Source organism: Leopardus geoffroyi, chromosome B2 (assembly GCF_018350155.1).
Source record: "Leopardus geoffroyi isolate Oge1 chromosome B2, O.geoffroyi_Oge1_pat1.0, whole genome shotgun sequence".
NCBI lineage: Eukaryota > Metazoa > Chordata > Mammalia > Carnivora > Felidae > Leopardus > Leopardus geoffroyi.
The window spans coordinates 89,203,660-89,224,022 of NC_059332.1; the positions used below are offsets into that span (position 1 = coordinate 89,203,660).

Genomic DNA, 20,363 nt, shown 5'->3' on the forward strand with positions numbered 1-20,363 from the left:
ATAATGCTTACTGACACAGTTATTCTAAGAGTCAGTTAGCCTTGATTTCTGACCTTAGGGCCTGCTCTAAATACCCACAGTTATCATTAAGCTCAGTTCTTCTTGGTCCTATTAGCAGAGAGCACAATTTTCAAAAGAAGCGTATGTATCTGGGCCAAGGGGAAGTAGAAAGGATTAAGCTGTGTTCCACTGGATTGCTGTCAAATGTCTAGCAATTTTTAAAATGTGGATTCTACAAAAATTCACCAGAATCACACTGCCAAAAAAGAAATGCCCATTTTTCTACCATAGACATCTCCTCTTAAGAAAATTCACATAATGGAAACCATTTTGTATACATAGCATGTTATAAAATCGTTATACCCTCTGACCCACCACACCATAATGTTTTATCGAAGAACTCCTTTCCCTGGCTCTATTTTTGGAGGAAAAGAAAGGAACTCGGTGCATCCATGGTTTCAACATGTGCCATAAGCCATCACTGCTTGTGTTTATTTTTTACTTTGATGCATAAACTATCAATATTAGCACTTTGAACACATTGTGACATTAGTTATCTCATCTGAATCTTATGCTATCAAATATTTATTTTTGGAACTGCATCTTTATTTTTATAGTCTAGTCAAGGGAAAACAAGGCTCAATATACAAATTTCTAATTCATAAACCTCTGTTTAAGAATGTATCCACTGAGGATGCGTGAAGGGAGAGCTGTTGTTCATTTTTAAATTCTAAAAACGGGACAGAAAATTATTCATTAATCAAAAATCACAGGTAATTTCCCCAAAGTTTCTACTCCTTCATTATTTAACTTAATGAAATGATGGGATTAGAGTGTAACATACAATGAGAATGACTCTCAGCAAGGTTAAGAGAAAAACACCTGTTTGTATCATAAGAAAAATTAATATGGCATTACTAAATGAATATGCACTTGTGCAAGCTTTCAAATGTTTAACAGGTGACATTTAATAGTAAGGAAACGAAATGCTTCAATAGAAAGGAGCAGAAACACCTGGGCAGGTCTGCAAGTGTGGTCGCCTACTTAGCATGCAATTGCATTTTCAACATAATTAGTTTAAATGAGCTTCTAAATTTGGGTGATGTATTGCACATGTAATTAAGATTTAATTAAAAATGTTCTATAATAAATTGTTTTCCATTTCTGACAAATCACATTAGAGAGGTGGATTTTGATTTGGAAATAGTTTTTAAAATGTGTTAATCATCTATGCTGAAAATATGAGAAAGAAAAAAAAGGGGGGGCTCCGTTCAAAGTTACTTGGGATTTAAAACATATGAGGTAAAGGGAAGACTTTCCTTTTATCTCATTATAAAGTTTCACTGAAGGGGATGAAGAAACTTAGGTTTATAAGCCGAACACGACGATACACAGAATGGATCTCCTTTTTATTTCCGTATGGTATACGGTAGATACTTCCGGACTTTGGTTACGGAAAAGACCATGTAGTAACGACCGCAACAAGGCTTGGCACTAACCTGCTGAATCCTGCAACAGAGATGAAGCCCCTGTTCCCAGTCCAAGACAAGTTGAGCCACTGAACAAGGGTGCAGCGAGCCTGCAGAAATTCCAGAGAGGTGTCATTTAGTTTTGCCCAGTACGGCTGCAGATTGAGGTGGATGTACTGTAGAGGATCACAGCAGTGCTGGTTCAGTAGTTTGCAAGTCTGTGCTAGTCTACACAGGTCTGGCAGTGTAAGATGGTTCAGAATCAGTTGAATGAGCTACATCAAACAGAGAAACCAAGACCATCAGGACGGAGAAACAGTATCACGTAAGTACATCACATGGTCTAATAAAGAACAATCGTATCAAATTTGATGACAGTGTCTTCACATACTAGATAAACCAAGATTCATCCGAATTATCCAAATTAGAAGAAAGCATTCATGCATAAGACTATATTACATTTCAAAATTGTTTACAAGGTACTTCAAGTTCAGATTGACTACTCATTTTTTTCCAGTATAAACAATTTGGTAATCAATTTTTCATGGACTCAACATTTACTGAACATCTACAGCCCAGCAAGCATGGTTACGGAAGAGAGCTCCGACTTCCAGAGTTTTGCAGGGCCCAGTGGGAACTGGTTAGTGCAATAAGATGTTTTAATAGCTTCGAAAAAGAGGAGCATAGGCTGCTATGGTAGAGAAGGCCTAACCTCGAAGGAAGAGTGTATTTGCATGAGGAAGGCTCAGCTTTAAAGGGCGAGAGGCAAACGAGGTGAGAGACTAGTTAGTGGTAGGGTCTGGGTTACTAAGAACTTGAATTTATTCTGAAAGCAAGAAGGAGTCTTGAAGGGATATAAACTGCAGAGTGACAGGGTCAGATTTGTGTTTGGAAAGCCCACTGCAGAGGGTACTACTGGAGGCAGGGAGGCATGGAGGCAGGGAGGCAGAGAAACCGGTCAAGGAGCGATTACAGAATTCCCAGAGGAAAGAGAAACCACGGGCCTGCTAGCAGTGCTGATGGAGTAGCACACGAATACAAAAAGTATTAAAGGGGAGAAATCCAAGGGATTTTTACCTCTAATTAAAATCGTTTTCCTCGAACTAGTTCAAGATTTGTTTTTTCTTGACGGTGCACAATTTGGGGTTTCTAAACTAATACTGTTGAATAGCCTATTCTGAACCAAGAAACACAAAGAAAAAAAAGACCAAATATTTGCTAAATGGTAAAAATCTTTAGATGAGAGAGAATATTGAGTTTCTTGCTTAACGCAGTATGTTTATCTAGCTACATTTTTGTTTTGCAAATATGCCCCTTAACCCAAATGATGTTCTTCTATTTATTTGACTACGTAAACCCAATACTAGTTTCAGGTCATAATTTCACTGTTTTAGGCCAAAAGATTACAAAATAGTGACAACATGATATTTAAAATAAGCATAAAGAGGGGCGCCTGGGTGGCGCAGTCGGTTGAGCGTCCGACTTCAGCCAGGTCACAATCTCGCGGTCCGTGAGTTCGAGCCCCGCGTCGGGCTCTGGGCTGATGACTCAGAGCCTGGAGCCTGTTTCCGATTCTGTGTCTCCCTCTCTCTCTGCCCCTCCCCCGTTCATGCTCTGTCTCTCTCTGTCCCAAAAATAAATAAACGTTGAAAAAAAAAATTAAAAAAAAAATAAGCATAAAGAGTGCATAAAGTATGAGCACTGTTAACTAACATAAATATTGTGCTCCGTGAGGCTTGGAGGGCTTTTACTATTTATTTTTAAGACTGAACTAGATTTTAAAAATATTAAGAGTATGTGTTATAAAAAAAAAAAACAGGGAAATATAAGGAAATTAAAAATTAGTCTAAAATCTCATCACCCCGATAACAGGTAAACTGCTGACATGTAAAATATTATACAAACAAAAAGAAAATTTGGGTAAAACATTAGAAAAACCAAACACTGAAGAAGGGTAGTATATGAGAAGTTTCTCCCTATCTATCCTCAAATCTAACAAACCCTCTCCCCATTGGTAAGCACTGTTCATTTTTCTGATCTCTTCCAGACAAATATGCATGAATATGTATAAAATCCTATGTATGAATATGTATAAAATATGTATGAAATCCTATTTTGGATTTGCACTAAAAGCTATACCTTGCTTTTTTCATTTAATAATTTATCTTGTAGGCATCTTTTTATCTGCACATAGAAATCCACCCCATTCCTTTTTAAAGATGTGGCATACTATTCAACTAATTTCTCACTTACGGAGTTCCTGGGTTTTTCCCCATCGCAAATGATACTGCAATATCATTGTGTGTGTGCATATTTGGCAAAATTTGCAAATATACCTCAGGGTAATTGCCCTTCAGAGCATCAATTTACTACAAACAGTGTAAAAAAGTACCCATTCACGGATGTCCTAGACAGTACTGGTATCAATGCTTTAAATCATTCCATTCTGAAAGCAAAAAAGGAAGAAACGAGAACAAAACAGTGTGACACTGTTGTTTTTTATTGCTGTTCTTTTTTTGTTTTTACTACAGAAATGTAACCCTTTGCCAAGGGAGTTGCCAAAGTTTCTTTCTTTTCTTCTGATCTGTTTCGGGATTCTATTGTTCCATTTATTTATTCGTTATTTCTCTCTTATCAATAGCCCTGTGAGTCAAATGAGTTTTGTTCTAATTTTTTAAAAGTTTATCTGTGGGAGTGCATTGGATTGTTTGGTTGCAAATGAGACCGTATCTTCTTCTTTGTTGACCCACAAATATCAGTCCTATAGCTTCATAATATGCTCTGTTATCTGGTGGGACTAGTGCCCCCCTCTAGCACTCTTCTCTTCCAGAATTTTCCTGAGTATTTTCATGTTTTTTTCAGGTGAACTTTTCAATTAAAGAACAAAAATTCTGTTTGTATTTTAATTGGGACTTCATTGAATACATGAAGGAAAACTGACATCTTTACTTCATTGTATCTTCTTATTCAAGGGCATGGGATAATTTATCATTTAATGATCTTTTATGCTCCTTGAGTTTCTAAAGCTATTGGCTTTTGTCTATTAACTTTGTAACCTGCCAACTTTACTTATTGTTCTTAATAGTTTTTAGTCTAGTCTCCGAAGTATTCTAGTACAGAATCCTATCATCTAAAAAATGATGATGATTTTACAGCCTCCTTTCCAAAAATTATGCCTTTTCTTTCTCACATCTTCCAGCATTGGCTAGTACTTCCAGAACAATGTTAAGTAACATTATTGTCTTGTTCCTGGCTTTAATTTAAATGTGAGCCACAAATGTGATACACATATATAATTTCAAATTTTTAGTAAATATTTTTTTTAAGTCAAAAGACTATAGTTAATAATACTCTATACTTGAGGGTTGCTGAGAGTAGATCTTAAGCATTTTCAACACAAACAAAAAACGAGAAATAACCATGTGAGGTGATATATGTATTACTTATCTCGATCTTGGTAATCGTTCTACAATGTATATGTATATGAAATCATCATGTTGTACACTTTACATATATACAATTATATTTGCCAATTATTCCTTAATGAAGTTAAGAATAAAGGCAAAGGAACAGGTAATATTAAATATATTTAATAACATATTAAAAATGATCATTTCAACATGTAAATCAATATAAAATTACTGAGATATTTTATTCTTTTTTTTTTTGTATGAAGTCTTTGAAATCTTGTATTTTACATTTTCAGCACATCTCAATTCAGACCAGCCATATTTCAAGTGCTCAACAGTACATGTGGCTAGTGGCTACCATATTGGATAATGCATTTCTAGTGTTTGATAATTAAATATGTTAGCTTTTGGTTAATGATATTTGGTAGTAGACAATTACTATCATATAGCTTAACAAGGTATTTATTTTTTTAACAGAGATGGATTAAAAATTTGGATATCTGTCCAGCTGTCATTTGTCAACAAATTTCGTATATCCACTAAGATGACATAGGATTTTTCTCCTTTGACCTAGTACTATGGTATTATTATATAATTCTCTGATACCAAAACACTCTTGAATTCCAGGAATACATGCTGAATGATTTTATTGTATTATCTTTCAAAATAAGTCTATTTATTTTATTTGTTTGCTGAAGTATAATTGGTCTGTGGTATTTTTAGGTACTATATGTTATACTGGCTTCATTAAAAAGTTGAAAACTTTTCTTTTTCTTTATGCCATGAAATAATTTAAATAATATAGGATTTATCTGTTTCTTAAATGTTTGGAAGAACCTATGAGCCACCTGGACTTGGCAATAGTAGGACCTCAAATATTTGTAGAATGAATTAAAAATCCATTGGTTTAACTATAATATTAAAAGTTATTTCAAGAGAATTTGTAAAGGCAGTTAGTGCAAAAAGGCATTAAAAATTAAGTATATCTCTGTATCAGAGGATCAATAATTTACTTTTTCCAGATGATTTGTAATTTAAATAATACCCAGCAATTTCTGGCATTGTTCCAAACAAAAGTCACCAATATGAAAAGATGTATATTTTGTGTGAAAACATTCTATGGTAACTTAATATTACACTTTAAGCAAATATCCAAATAGAAAAAGAATAATGAAAAGTCACTGAGACCATGACACTGACATGTGAAAATGCACTTTGGGATTTTGATTAAATGAGAGATAACTGGTTTCAGGCCTACAGGAGAATACCCATTAATCATTATTTGTCTAGTGTCTATAAAAACATGTTTTCATACAGGGGTATCCCAGCATGAAGTACCATTTGCTACCACAGTGAGTGCAGGATGTGATGTTGGCAAGGGCTCAATTGTTCCCTTATTTTCAACTGTGGAAACACTCACTTGATATATTTAAATGTTGGGGTTTTTTTCACTTTAAATAATTTAGATTATCTTAAAAATAATTTGGGTAATTTTTTTTTTTAATTTCTCCTTTTAGTCACCGTGAGATCATTCAGTGTTCTGCAGCATTAACTCTCTATGCAATGTACTCTGCTTTCATCATGGCTGGTTAATGTTCTCAGGACTACAGATTCTGTCCCTCACCTTCTCCCACGTGCCCTTGTTGTATTGACCAAACCCCTTGCCTGTATTGGAAGCTTTCCCTCTCTACTGCCTCCTTCCCTTCAGCCCAGAAAACATGCTGAAACCTCTCCCAAACTGCATCACAAACAGAAAACTTCCTAATCTGCTGCTTCCTCCACCATTTGTCTTTTCTCCTTTTAGAAGGCAAGTTAGAACAGATAATACCTCTAATTCATACTTTCCTTCATTTTGATATGCCTTTTTTGAGTGCCATACAAAGGGGTGGAGTGTTAGTCAAGATGACAATATTATTCATTATTGGCGGACAGTCTTATCCATGTTACAGCCCCCAGAGTATATTAACAGAAGTATTTTTCTGCTTACACTCAAAGTAAACAGTTTTTGTCTCTGCTTCTTTCTCCCTCCTTCGTGCCTTAACCAAATATGGCAAGGTTTTCTCATCCCTCACCTTATGTTCATGGCTCCACTGAACCGATAACAGTAAAGGATTATCAAAGATGTCCCAATAACCAAAACCTGTGGGCACTTGTAACTTAGCTCTCTGCAGCCATGTGGCTGACTAGGTCCTTTTTGTGTTTTCTAGGCCTCCTCTTGCTTTGCTTTTAAGACTTTCTCATTGTTATCCCAAGTGCCTTTTCTGACAGGTCTTCTCTATGAGACTCTTAGATGTTAGTATTCCCAGAATTCTGTCCTTGGCCCTTTATTCCCACTCTACAGAGTGTCACCAGTTAATTTTATCTACCATGATGCCCCTCTCCTCTTTCAAGTGGACTCACTCAAATGTAAACTCAGACCTCCCTCCCTCCTGCATTTCAAACTGAAACACTAACTGCCTACTGTCCTCAACCAGACAGCGGAGATGCTTTGATGAATCACAGGCACCTCAAAGTCAGTATATCCTTCCCACCTTCACCCACTGTTTTATGATTAATGGCATGTCCATCCACTTAGTCATTTCAACCAGAAACCTAAAAGGGTCTCTGATGTTCTGCTTCGTCTGTAGATAAACGTTTACTACTTTCAATTCCTACCTCCTAATCTCCGGAATATTTCTCCTACTCATCTCCCTTCCAAATCTTCCAATATCCAGGCTTCATCATTTTTTGCCAAAATTACAGCAGTAGTTTCCTAACTGGTGTCCCTGCTTCCCCACCCTGACCTCCTCTTGCCCTATTCTTCATTTACCAACACAGGTATCTAAGATAGAAATCTCATTTTGTTATTCTCATTTTTAAAATAAATAAAATAAAACCTTCAATGTTTCCCTAATGACCACAGAAAAGGTTCACTCTCTTGTTTATACCATGACACATATGAAAGACGAAATTTACACGAAGGCCAAACACCTGGGCAATTACTCTAATTGTGGGCCAAGAAGTGTGCAAAAATGCCTACATATTGTGGATGATTCCTGGAATGTTAGTTATTCCACACCATTCTCTCCCATTCAGAAAAGCATTGTGAATACAAGACAACACAAGAAAGTGAGTGTGAAACTATTACAGGTATAATCTGGATCTGCTCTAATTTTTCATCAAAAGTAAACTGATGCAGCAGTGATGCAGGCCGCATACTGCCAATGCTAGACTGTCCCAATCACTGTCATCTACACGAATGGTGTCCTGGGGAGTCAGGCACCGAGGCAGTCCTAAGCCTCCATCCAATTTCATCCTCTGCAGCCATCTTGTTCCCAAACGGGTTACAAAGTTATACTTCCTCTCCCCTCTGTACATTCTCTTCCCTCTGCTGGAAGTTCCCCTCAGGTGTTCATTTGAATGCTACGTGTCAGCATTTTATCAGGTCTGGATAAAATTCAAACAAACACCGTTCAAATGTATTGGCCAAATTTAAGTTTCTATTTTGTCGTTTTAGGAAACGGGTGAGAATCAAATAAGTGCTTTTGTTTCTTCCTGATGAACTGTTCCCACTGCTGTGAGGACAGCTGCTCCTTGAAGCCCTGGGGAACAACACTGTCAGCACCCTACCCTCCTCTCTTTCCCCAGCTCAACTCTTCCTTCACCTTTCCCCAGTCCTCCCATTAAGGGCCAGAGGGTCTTGTCCGATCCGTGAAGCTTTCTTTCTGTAACACGAGACTTGACCTAGACGGCCTGGGTGGGGTCCTGTTCGTGGCTTACTGACTCAATTACCTTGGATCCTTCGCTTCATCTTTATGTGGCAACTCTAGCTACTTCGCAGGACACGACAGCATTTTAACCGCAGAATGGTGCACAGGCATTGTAGTAACCATTAGGCTTTCAAGAGACTATCTTGCTGTTCTATGCAAGTTAAGCTACTTGTGTTACTACAGTGAAAGCTGAAATACCCACCAATTTGGAAGGCGGCCAGTTTAAATTGGCTAAAATTTGCGTTATAAACACAATAAACACAAAAAACACCATTTTTCTTAAAAAGTTTTGGTTACATTATTTTTAGCCACACACAGCAGTTTGTCAGCAGGGGATAGAAATGCCTGGCAGGATCCCCCACCACCAGGGGGTGTGCTTCTGGCATACGATGCCTCGGGCCAGGGACGCTAAACATACTGCAGAAAGGTGCCTGCAAAGACACACTGAAAATAAGACTTTAAGTAAAGGCACTCTGCACCTGCCTAGACCAAAAATTTCAGCTAGCCAGAAGGATATAAAAGAGAATTGGTATAGAAGCATAAAGGAGACTTGGAGAAACTGTGGACTATCAAAGAGAACAGGCATCCTTCTCATGGTCTTAATACTCTAATGCAAAACAAAAGCGGCAAAATTACTTAACACAATTTTGTCCAGCTTTTTCAAAGTCAAAATACAGGTGACCCTTGAACTACAGCAAGGGTTAAGAGTGTCAACCTCCCCTCCACCAGTCGAAAATCCATATATACTTCTGACTTCCCCAAAAGTCAACTACTAATAGCCTACCGTTGACTTGAAGCCTTACAGATAACATAAACAGTCAAGCAACACATTCTGTATGTTAAACATAGTATGTACTATATTCTTAAAGTGACGTAAGCTAGAGAAAAGAAATTGTTAAGAAAATCCTGAGAAAAACACATGTATCATACTATACTATAAAAAACTCTATATCTAAGTGTACCCACATAGTCCAAACCTGTGTTGTTCACAGGTTGACTGTATATGATACATGAGATTATGTACACCATACCACTGTTTCTATTTCTCCGATATCTAGCAAAATAAACATTAATACCTAAACATTTAAAAATTATAGTGTTATGTCCAATATTGCTACTGATTATCTTTGGCTTACCTCATAAGGCAGTTTATCAAAATATCCATTATTTGGCCCTTCCCTGAGGGCAGTACTGCTAAACTTTTTGTTAAGACTGTCCATTCCACAACCGTCCTTCTCTTCATAGTCATCATCTTCTAGATCATTCATGTCAATAAGTGAAGTCTTGAGAGAAAGCACTGGCTTGTCCTTCGTACCATGTAACACGACTGCATCTAATTCGGTGTAATAATCCAGAAGAGAACTATTTACTTCCAGCCGTATAAGGTTTGTGGGAAAATTTATCTGCTTAATACAAGGTTTAAATTGGCGAGCCTGGGAAGCATTCACCTTCGTCGGTCTCTCTGACCAAAGAATCTCCCATCTGCCAAAGAAAGAAACTTACCTATAATACACTTTAGAATGAGATTTACTGTTACCTTAAGGTTATGGCCCCACGTCCAAAACGTTATAGTGTGACACACAAAGGTATTAAATAAGGTGAACAGAATCAAACACAAGTGTTGTTTCCCGGATGTAAACAAATTTATAAACTAAATGTCACAGACCTTGAAATATCTGTACTACTTGAATTATTTTCCTAACGTCCTAGAAAGTACTTTTTTGCAAATTCCATATCAGTCAGTCAGAAACTGGAAGAGCTAGCATTACATGAAGAACACCACTCAGTTTTAAAGGAAAAGGAAACCTGAAGTCAGAATGAGGTACACAGGAGGAATTAAGCTCTGTTGTGTACATGTCCTAAAGCCAACAGTGGAAACCAACATGATCATCTTGTCACCCCAAGCTCTCCTTTTCCAGCTTCTCCATTTCTGTTACTGGCGTCACACAAACTCAACACTTCCATTATCTTTGATTTTCTCTTATCGAGTCATTAAGTTTTGTCAAATTTTTCATGAAATCATCCTTTCTCCATGCTCTTCTTCTAAATTCTCATTGTTCTCCTCTTTTAGTCATCTGAGTGTGGTCTCTATCTGGCAAGTACCTAACACATAACAGATAAATAATATCTTCTCTACTCCTCCAAAACGAACTCTACTTTCCAGCCAGATTAATCATTACCTTCCAGATAATAAACTTATTTCTGCTTTTGTGTCTTTGCTCATGTTGTCTCCCCACAAAGAAATGCCCAGTTTGCAATTATCTGCCCATCTCTTCCTCAAGGCCCAACTCAGATTCCATCTCTTCATAGAAGTCTCCTAATAAAACTAATCTCCCAAATTATGTAAAGATTCTTCATAACCTAGGATCATCAGATATGTAATATTCTTCCACATGTGTCACAAGTAACCATTTCTCTAATACTCTTTCCAAATACATCAGAAAACAATTAGAAACACAGATAAAAAAATACTTCAATAAAAATCTTTCCATTTCTAATTACTGACTTTAGCTACAGAATTTTTTTTTTTAATAAATTTTTTTTTTTTTGAGACATAGAGAGACAGAGCATGAACGCGGGAGGGTCAGAGAGAGAGAGGGAGACACAGAATCTGAAACAGGCTCCAGGCTCTGAGCTGTCAGCACAGAGCCCGACGTGGGGCTTGAACTCACGGACCGTGAGATCATGACCTGAGCCAAAGTCGGACACTCAACCGACTGAGCCACCCAGGCGCCCCCACAGAATTTTTTTAATACAGATTTTATGTCAAGACTAAGAATATTTTTAAATCTGAATACATACTACAAACTGCTTTCAAAGAAGCTTATGCTAATAGTATACAAGAATGACTACTGAAAGTATTATTTTTTTTCTCTTTTTTTTTTTTTTTAAATGTTTTATTTATTTTTGAGACAGGGAGAGACACAGCATGAACAGGGGAGGGTCAGAGAGAGGGAGACACAGAATCCGAAACAGGCTCCAGGCTCTGAGCTGTCAGCACAGAGCCCGATGCGGGGCTCGAACTCACGGACCGCGAGATCATGACCCGAGCTGAAGTTGGCCGCTTAACCGACTGAGCCACCCAGGCGCCCAGTATTATTTATTTTTAAAAACAATCTCTAATTTCATGGTAAGCCATATCTCCACATGACAATTTATAATTCCCTGATTCCTAACAATATTTAAAATATTTTCATAAACTTATTAATCATATGAGGGTTTTCTTCCTCTAATATATTAACAGTTCATTTCCTTGGCCCAGTGACCTATTAAGATTTAAGTAGAAACTCACCAGCATTCTTCTCGAAACTAGAACAAGCAATCCTAAAATTCATATGGAACCACAAAAGGCCCCGAATAGCCAAAGGAATTTTGAAGAAGAAGACCAAAGCAGGAGGCATCACAATCCCAGACTTTAGCCTCTACTACAAAGCTGTCATCATCAAGACAGCATGGTATTGGCACAAAAACAGACACATAGACCAATGGAATAGAATAGAAACCCCAGAACTAGACCCACAAACGTATGGCCAACTCATCTTTGACAAAGCAGGAAAGAACATCCAATGGAAAAAAGACAGCCTCTTTAACAAATGGTGCTGGGAGAACTGGACAGCAACATGCAGAAGGTTGAAACTAGACCACTTCCTCACACCATTCACAAAAATAAACTCGAAATGGATAAAGGACCTGAATGTGAGACAGGAAACCATCAAAACCTTAGAGGAGAAAGCAGGAAAAGACCTCTCTGACCTCAGCCGTAGCAATCTCTTACTCGACACATCCCCAAAGGCAAGGGAATTAAAAGCAAAAGTGAATTACTGGGACCTTATGAAGATAAAAAGCTTCTGCACAGCAAAGGAAACAGCCAACAAAACTAAAAGGCAACCAACGGAATGGGAAAAGATATTTGCAAATGACATATCGGACAAAGGGCTAGTATCCAGAATCTATAAAGAGCTCACCAAACTCCACACCCGAAAAACAAATAACCCAGTGAAGAAATGGGCAGAAAACATGAATAGACACTTCTCTAAAGAAGACATCCGGATGGCCAACAGGCACATGAAAAGATGTTCAGCGTCGCTCCTTATCAGGGAAATACAAATCAAAACCACACTCAGGTATCACCTCACGCCAGTCAGAGTGGCCAAAATGAACAAATCAGGAGACTATAGATGCTGGAGAGGATGTGGAGAAACGGGAACCCTCTTGCACTGTTGGTGGGAATGCAAATTGGTGCAGCCGCTCTGGAAAACAGTGTGGAGGTTCCTCAGAAAATTAAAAATAGACCTACCCTATGACCCAGCAATAGCACTGCTGGGAATTTACCCAAGGGATACAGGAGTACTGATGCATAGGGGCACTTGTACCCCAATGTTCATAGCAGCACTCTCAACAATAGCCAAATTATGGAAAGAGCCTAAATGTCCATCAACTGATGAATGGATAAAGAAATTGTGGTTTATATACACAATGGAATACTACGTGGCAATGAGAAAAAATGAAATATGGCCTTTTGTAGCAACGTGGATGGAACTGGAGAATGTGATGCTAAGTGAAATAAGCCATACAGAGAAAGACAGATACCATATGGTTTCACTCTTATGTGGACCCTGAGAAACGTAACAGGAACCCGTGGGGGAGGGGGAGGAAAAAAGGAAAAAAAAAAAAAAAGAGGTTAGAGTGGGAGAGAGCCAAAGCATAAGAGACTGTTAAAAACTGAGAACAAACTGAGGGTTGATGGGGGGTGGGAGGGAGGAGAGGGTGGGTGATGGGTATTGAGGAGGGCACCTTTTGGGATGAGCACTGGGTGTTTTATGGAAACCAATTTGGACAATAAATTTCATATATTATAAAAAATAAAAAAAAAAATAAAAAAAAAAAAAGAAAATATAAGCCCCAAAACCTTCGTACATTGTAAGAATCCAATATAGTTGTTAAACAAACAAAATAAAATCTTCATTGAGAAAAAAAAAAAAATAAAAATAAAACCATTGTGAATCAAAAAAAAAAAAAAAAAAAAGATTTAAGTAGAAACTGATTACGGTAAGACATTTAGGAAACTGAAATAGACAAAAAAGTGTGAGTCATCAACATGTAGGTACCCTCATGGTCTTTAAGCCAAGATGGCAGCAAGAAGGGCATACAGGGAATGGAGAAAGGAAGCATGATCATATCTACCTGTGGGAATAAAAGCACACAGCAGAAACTCACAGGGATCATAGTAAACGGATCACTACCCACTATAGTAGGAACTTTCGCACTTACTAGAAGCTTTATAATCACCTCATAGTTGCTACTTTTGCTGGTTCTTTCCTGAAAATTAGAAATAAAACTCATCAAACACAAAGAGCCTGTGATTCCCGTATCTGGAGACAACATGAGAGTTAAGAGTGGAGAGACAGGTCCCACTCTATGACCCACCTTGACAAACTGGGGAAGAGTTCTATTCTAAGGAGTAGAGCAGGTTGTGGCGGGTATAAGAAGGAAAGGAAAGCAGGCTGGGCATCTTCCTCTTCCTGTGACATGGCAGTCAAGCACACTTGGAATGCCAGCCTAGACCTGGGCACCCCTACAGATTAATCGCAGAACTCTTGAGGGTTCCTAACAGTTCTGATTTGAACAATCTCACATAAACTTATGCATTTACATAAATGCATGTAAAGGAACTGACGTATGAACCATTTAAAACCATACTGGTAGGAAAATGCATTCCTAATTTTGAACAGTATATTTCCATGAATCAGGAGGTAAACGGTTTTATTCATTCTTTTGTTGCTATGGCAAAATGACATCAGATGATGTTAGAGAAATGTCTCATGTCTAGGAAAGAAGGACCAGTCAGGACCCTTTGAAATAACTGCCTGTACTGGTTCACAACACATGTGATCTTAAACCCAGTCTGTTTATTATTTAGCTTCAATGAGGAGTTTTTATGAAGCCTAACAGGAAACACTGAAAATGTGACATAGAAATCATCTGTGCCAGATCCTTTGCAATAAATAAATACAGCTAATACATGCTCTTCATGTGCAGTTTGAACTGCGCTATGATGTAAATTACATTATAAATGTACAAATATAAGCTTAAAGAAAACCATTGACTAGAGCAGCAATATTCTATGTTAATAAGGTATTAATCGGGGCGCCTGGGTGGCGCAGTCGGTTGAGCGTCCGACTTCGGCCAGGTCACGATCTCGCGGTCCGTGAGTTCGAGCCCCGCGTCGGGCTCTGGGCTGATGGCTCAGAGCCTGGAGCCTGTTTCCGATTCTGTGTCTCCCTCTCTCTCTGCCCCCCCCTCCCCCGTTCATGCTCTGTCTCTCTCTGTCCCAAGAATAAATGAACGTTGAAAAAAAAAATTTAAAAAAAAAAAATAAAAAAAAAAAAATAAAAAAAAAAAAAAAAATAAGGTATTAATCTACTAAAGTCTTCCTTACCTACTCTGCAGAATGGACAAGGCTAGATGATGCTTCAAATTGACTTCCTTAACTTTTGTGGTATATCAGGATTAATGCTATTTTAGCATCACTTTTGCTTTTCTATATAGCATGAATATTATATATTTACCTATACATATAACTTAAGTTGTAAATGTGACAGTATACTTAAAGGAGAACATCATCATCATCTTATCAGTGTTTAGAAATATTTAAAAATATGCCTAAACATAAAAACTTCCAAGTATCTAAATTATTTATATTTCACTTTTGTCTTGATAACCTAAAAAGTAACAAAAAATTATGAAAAGAAAAATTATTTTATAGGTCTGTGGCCATCTGAATTAAGTTAACATTAACTATGAGAACAATCAAATTGATCCTGAGGTGTGTGCATTAAAGTGAGTTTTTATTTAAAATTTCTTAATAGAACTAGAATGTATTATTTCAAAGTTAGCAAGAGAAAGGTATCTATTTTATCCAACAAGAAAATATGCCAGTATTATTTTATTCTGGAAAACTAAAACCAGAATCTTAAAACCTAGTCCATGAAAACAAGCAAATACAAACAAATGTACATGTGCACACGTGTGGCTGTACGTACACACACACACACACACACATACACACACACACACACACACACACACACACACACACACACACACTATTCTGTGAGATAGCCCCAACTCCTTTAATCCTCTAGACTTAGGACAGCATTAACAAGATTAAACTGCTTTAAATTGTGCTCCATAGTCCACACATTTAAGTGTTTACTATATATGCTCACACACTGTATATATCTACCAGACAAGTCTGACCAACTCTAAATGCCCTATGTAAGTATTTTAAATCTACACTGTCGCGTATGCAGGATTCAGCTCTGAATCCCATTCTGGCTGCACTTTAGAACACTTAATTCTGGGATGGTAACCAATAACATTCACTTCACCAGCCCACTCATTTCCCTTTCTGTTGATGGTACTGAACGCCTACTATGTGTCCAGTTCTTAGAAACAAAGAAACAAACCACTCCTTCTATACTGTTGATGTCGTTTCCCCATTGAGAAAGGCTCTCCAAGGCTCCCAGGAAGCAACAGGTAAACCAAAAGAGAGAGAGAGAGATGTTCACCAATGGAAACCAGAGAAAGCAAGTTTTCCAACATATTTAGGTTGGAAGTCAAGCACACCGATGCAAAAAGCTTTCCTATAACCAAAATTTCTCCTGGTTAGTAATCATATGTAGTAGTCAGCACAAAGACAGTTCTCTTGGCAACACTGCTCCATTTCACCAGCTGAAAGTAAATGGATAGAAGACGAAAACCAACAAGAATAAAAGAAAAGGATTCTGATAGTATACCTACTCATTCCCTGCCTCCCAGCCTATCTCTAATTGGAACTAACTAGCATCTGCTTTAAGAACCAACCACTTTAGGGGCGCCTGGGTGGCGCAGTCGGTTAAGCGTCCGACTTCAGCCAGGTCACGATCTCGCGGTCCGTGAGTTCGAGCCCCGCGTCGGGTTCTGGGCTGATGGCTCAGAGCCTGGAGCCTGTTTCCGATTCTGTGTCTCCCTCTCTCTCTGCCCCTCCCCCGTTCATGCTCTGTCTCTCTCTGTCCCAAAAATAAATAAACGTTGAAAAAAAAAAAAAAAAAAAAAAAAGAACCAACCACTTTAGGGCCTGGTGACTTCCATGACAAAATCATGCTTCTTGGCCTACAAAATCAGGACTAGACTATGACCAATTTGGGAAACCGTTACTTAAGCAACTTCCTTTGGCAGCAAATTCTCTATGTGACAGCCACTTCTTTTCCTCTCCTTTCTTAACTTCAGTATTATATAATTAAATGCTTTCTCTTAACGCTCAAAAAAAAAAAAAAAATCCACACCACTAAATTTTATCCCCAAATAACTTTATTCCAGTCAGTTTCTTTAACAGGACCTCAATTTGTCATTTTCTTTCTCCTCTTTTTCTGTCTCTCTCTTCCAATGTGTAACCCTGTACTAGCCTTTTCCTGACTCTTACACAAGCATCCAGTAAGATCTTATCCCCAGGACCAGGACACTGTGTAGTACCTATTTTCTTTTCTCTTAATAGGGCAGTAGGCAAGAAGTCAGAAGACTCTGAGATCTTACAGAACTACCTGTAACTTATCTACTTCATTCACTGAACAAAGAAATCAACCAGACGAAATGGGGAAAGACTGCTTTGAATTTTGAATGTTCCGGGACTACAAGTCCGTTTCCTGCAAACAAATTCCTGAACGACTCCAACACACTCCCTTGTTTGCTAACTCTTAAGATAGGCATAAAACCATGTACTCAATTAAAATATTAGGTAGTAGAGTCCAGCGGTTCCCAAATAACAGTGCCCGATGGAGATTTCCATGAATAAATGTGAAAAATAAGGAATGTATTGGTAAAAAGTTAGACAGAGAAGGAGGCAAACCATAAGAGACTCTTAAAAACTGAGAACAAACTGAGGGTTGATGGGGGGTGGGAGGGAGGGGTAAGTGGGTGACGGGCATTGAGGAGGGCACCTGTTGGGATGAGCACTGGGTGTTGTATGAAAACCAATTTGACAATAAATTTCATATTTAAAAAATATGCACAAATATACATGTAAAATGCTAACCATTCTTTAAGATTCTGATCATGCTAATTTCTCAGTATAAACTGAGGTTTCTTTTATGACATGATGGTGATGACAAATGATGTATTCCATTTGTTTGTGTTTTTAACGCATACTTACTTAGCAAAGTAAATAATGTGACAACCCGTATCAGTTTTTATGATCATTTTTATTATGTTTACTAGTTTAAGACCGCCAGCTTTCTCTCCCTGTATTCCACTTAGACCTCCTGGTCAGATCTGTGTGCCCACCTTCCACATCTCCTTGCTTTGCTCCTAAGGGCCTCCACCCGCATCCTTCTTCAAAGTACAGTCTCTCCATCCAGAGGGTAGCATGTGCCTAAGAGACTTCCATTCCCCTTCCCACTCCCCTGGCCACAGCCCAAGACACGTGCGGGAGTATAAGAGCCCACCTCCCTAATAACTTTTCCTCCAGGCAGACTGGGACTTCACGTGAAAGTGCCTCCTTGCCTGACTTCTTCCTCTCCCTAGCTCTCCTGGCTTCTCCAGGAGCATTTCCAGAGCAAATCATTTGCATAACAGCAGTCTTGAAGGTCTGCTTCTGGAAAACTGGATCCAAGAGCCCTGCGATTCCCAAAGTGTGGAAACCACTAGGCTAGATCTTAAGAATGGCACTTACACGCTTGTGGCCTCTCACTAGCTTATTCTCCGCACTCTTGAACCTTTTTCAGAAAGTTCTTCAAACACCCAGATCTCATGTCATGATTTCGCCTTTGCATGTGTGGTTCTCTCTGTACCTCTCCCATCCAAACTAAAGCCTCACTCACCCTTCGGCTCTCGGTTAAGTTACTTCCCCAGGGAAGACTTCTCTGAGCCCCACAGCTTAGGTCTTCCCACCACCAACACACGCTCCCTGTGATCTTACGGCCTTCTTCCAGACTGACCTACAACAACTCAAAGAACAAGAGCCATGTTTGTCTGGTTCTTTGTTTTGTTTGCAGCAGCGAACTGGCAGAGAAGGTGTTCAATGTTTCTGACTGTTTAAAGAAATTCACCAAAATGTTAACAGTTACTGAGTCTGGGAAGAATTGTGGAGGTCTTGTTTCCTGTATGTTTTCTTTCTTGATATTTTATAACAAGTTTTTTTAAACAATGAAACACCTATTGATTTCGTAATCAGTAAAATTTTAAAGGTCCTTTTTTATTCTGCAATAATATATACTGGCTAAATTATTTTTCTCTTAAAATGTAAGGGTATTGTCTGTGGAATAAAGATAAAATTCAGTTAAACAAATTAGAGATATATCTATAAATAAAGTCGTCACTTTAATCTCAACCACACACTCCAACTCTCAGCTAGGAATCCAAGAGCATGATTTACACTCAAAATCAGTTATGCAGACATTATGTTTTAGATTAAAGATACTGCATGTTTCATAGATCTCATTCCCAAATTTGTTTAGCTTTTCAGGAAAAAAGGGGATAACTTTGTAGGAAAAAGACAAAGAATGATAGAGTCCAATTAAACAATTCTCATGTAAGAAAGGATCCTTCCCAAAGGACTTCTTTCTCCCTCAGGGGGAAAAAAAATCAAACCTGTATATTAAACGATGCTGGTTTTGTGTTTAAAAAAAAAAAAATAGATTCATCAGTAGTATTATTCACAATGAATTTTCGAGGTCATTCTGAAAAGAACAAATAGAGATTATTCCAGCAGTTTCCAGCTCGAGCTGTATTTATTTCCTGACACTGGGGAAGTACTCCCTTAGAGTTGAGGGGACAAGGGTCTTCAAGGAAGCAATGTGGCACGTGGTAACTGATCCTTGTCCCCTCTCCTCCTCCACTGGCCGCTAGAGTCTTACTGTTTAACAGGTGCCCACAAACTGCTCTGGAGTTAGAATACACTCAAAAGGGCAGGGCTTTTTGTCTATTTTGCTCATTGTCCACTGAGGTATCCCCGATACCCAAAACAATGCTTAGCACATGGTAGACACACACAAATGTTTAATGAACAAATTAATAAAGTGATATAAAGATCTTAAAACTGATAACAACAAGTAATAGAAAATGAGCAAATAAGATGATCAGACGGTTCAAGGAGAAGGAAATTTAAATGGCTTTTAAACATGAAAACATATTCAAGCTTGAAGATAATAAAAGTATTCCAACTTAAGGTTTATATAACATTTTCACCTACTAAACTAGCAAAAATATTAAAATTAACATACTCTGTAGGTGAGGCTTTGGCAAAACATGTATGCACATACACTGCTAATACGAATATAAATAAACAGACTCTTTGAAGAGATTTTGGCACTATATAGCAAAATTACAAATACACAGACCTTTGGCTCAGCAATTCTTTTGGGAACTTAACCCACAGACATACTTGCACACATGAGGTGATTCATGACAAGGTTATTCATTGCATTAATTCTCAAAATAGCAAAAGCATGGAAAAATTAAGTTCCCATCAATAGGCGTTTGGTTAATAAGTTGGGATACATATACACTGTGCATTACTTGCAACTATAGAAAAGAATAAGGAACCTCTCTCTCTTCGTGCTTATATGAAAAGACACAATATGTAGTATTAAATGAAACATGGTATAGGACAATGTGAATAGTATGCTTATTTTATGTATAAAGAAAGTAAAATATTTGTTTTTGCTTATATCCACATAAGTGGATAAAAGTGGTTTCTT

The 20,363-nt window shown here is 37.9% G+C and overlaps 1 protein-coding gene across 3 annotated transcripts in view; it reads right to left on the bottom strand.

The window, feature by feature from the left end:
* FBXL4 (F-box and leucine rich repeat protein 4) overlaps positions 1-20,363 on the bottom strand; it is an 85,465-nt gene that overhangs the window by 44,786 nt on the left and 20,316 nt on the right. For all 3 annotated transcript variants that reach the window (XM_045499101.1, XM_045499103.1, XM_045499102.1), the window contains 2 exons: positions 9,765-10,110; positions 1,500-1,744 (listed from right to left, as the gene is read on the bottom strand). In XM_045499101.1, coding sequence (XP_045355057.1) covers positions 1,500-1,744; positions 9,765-10,110 — 591 coding nt within the window. The remainder of the gene's footprint in view (positions 1-1,499; positions 1,745-9,764; positions 10,111-20,363) is intronic.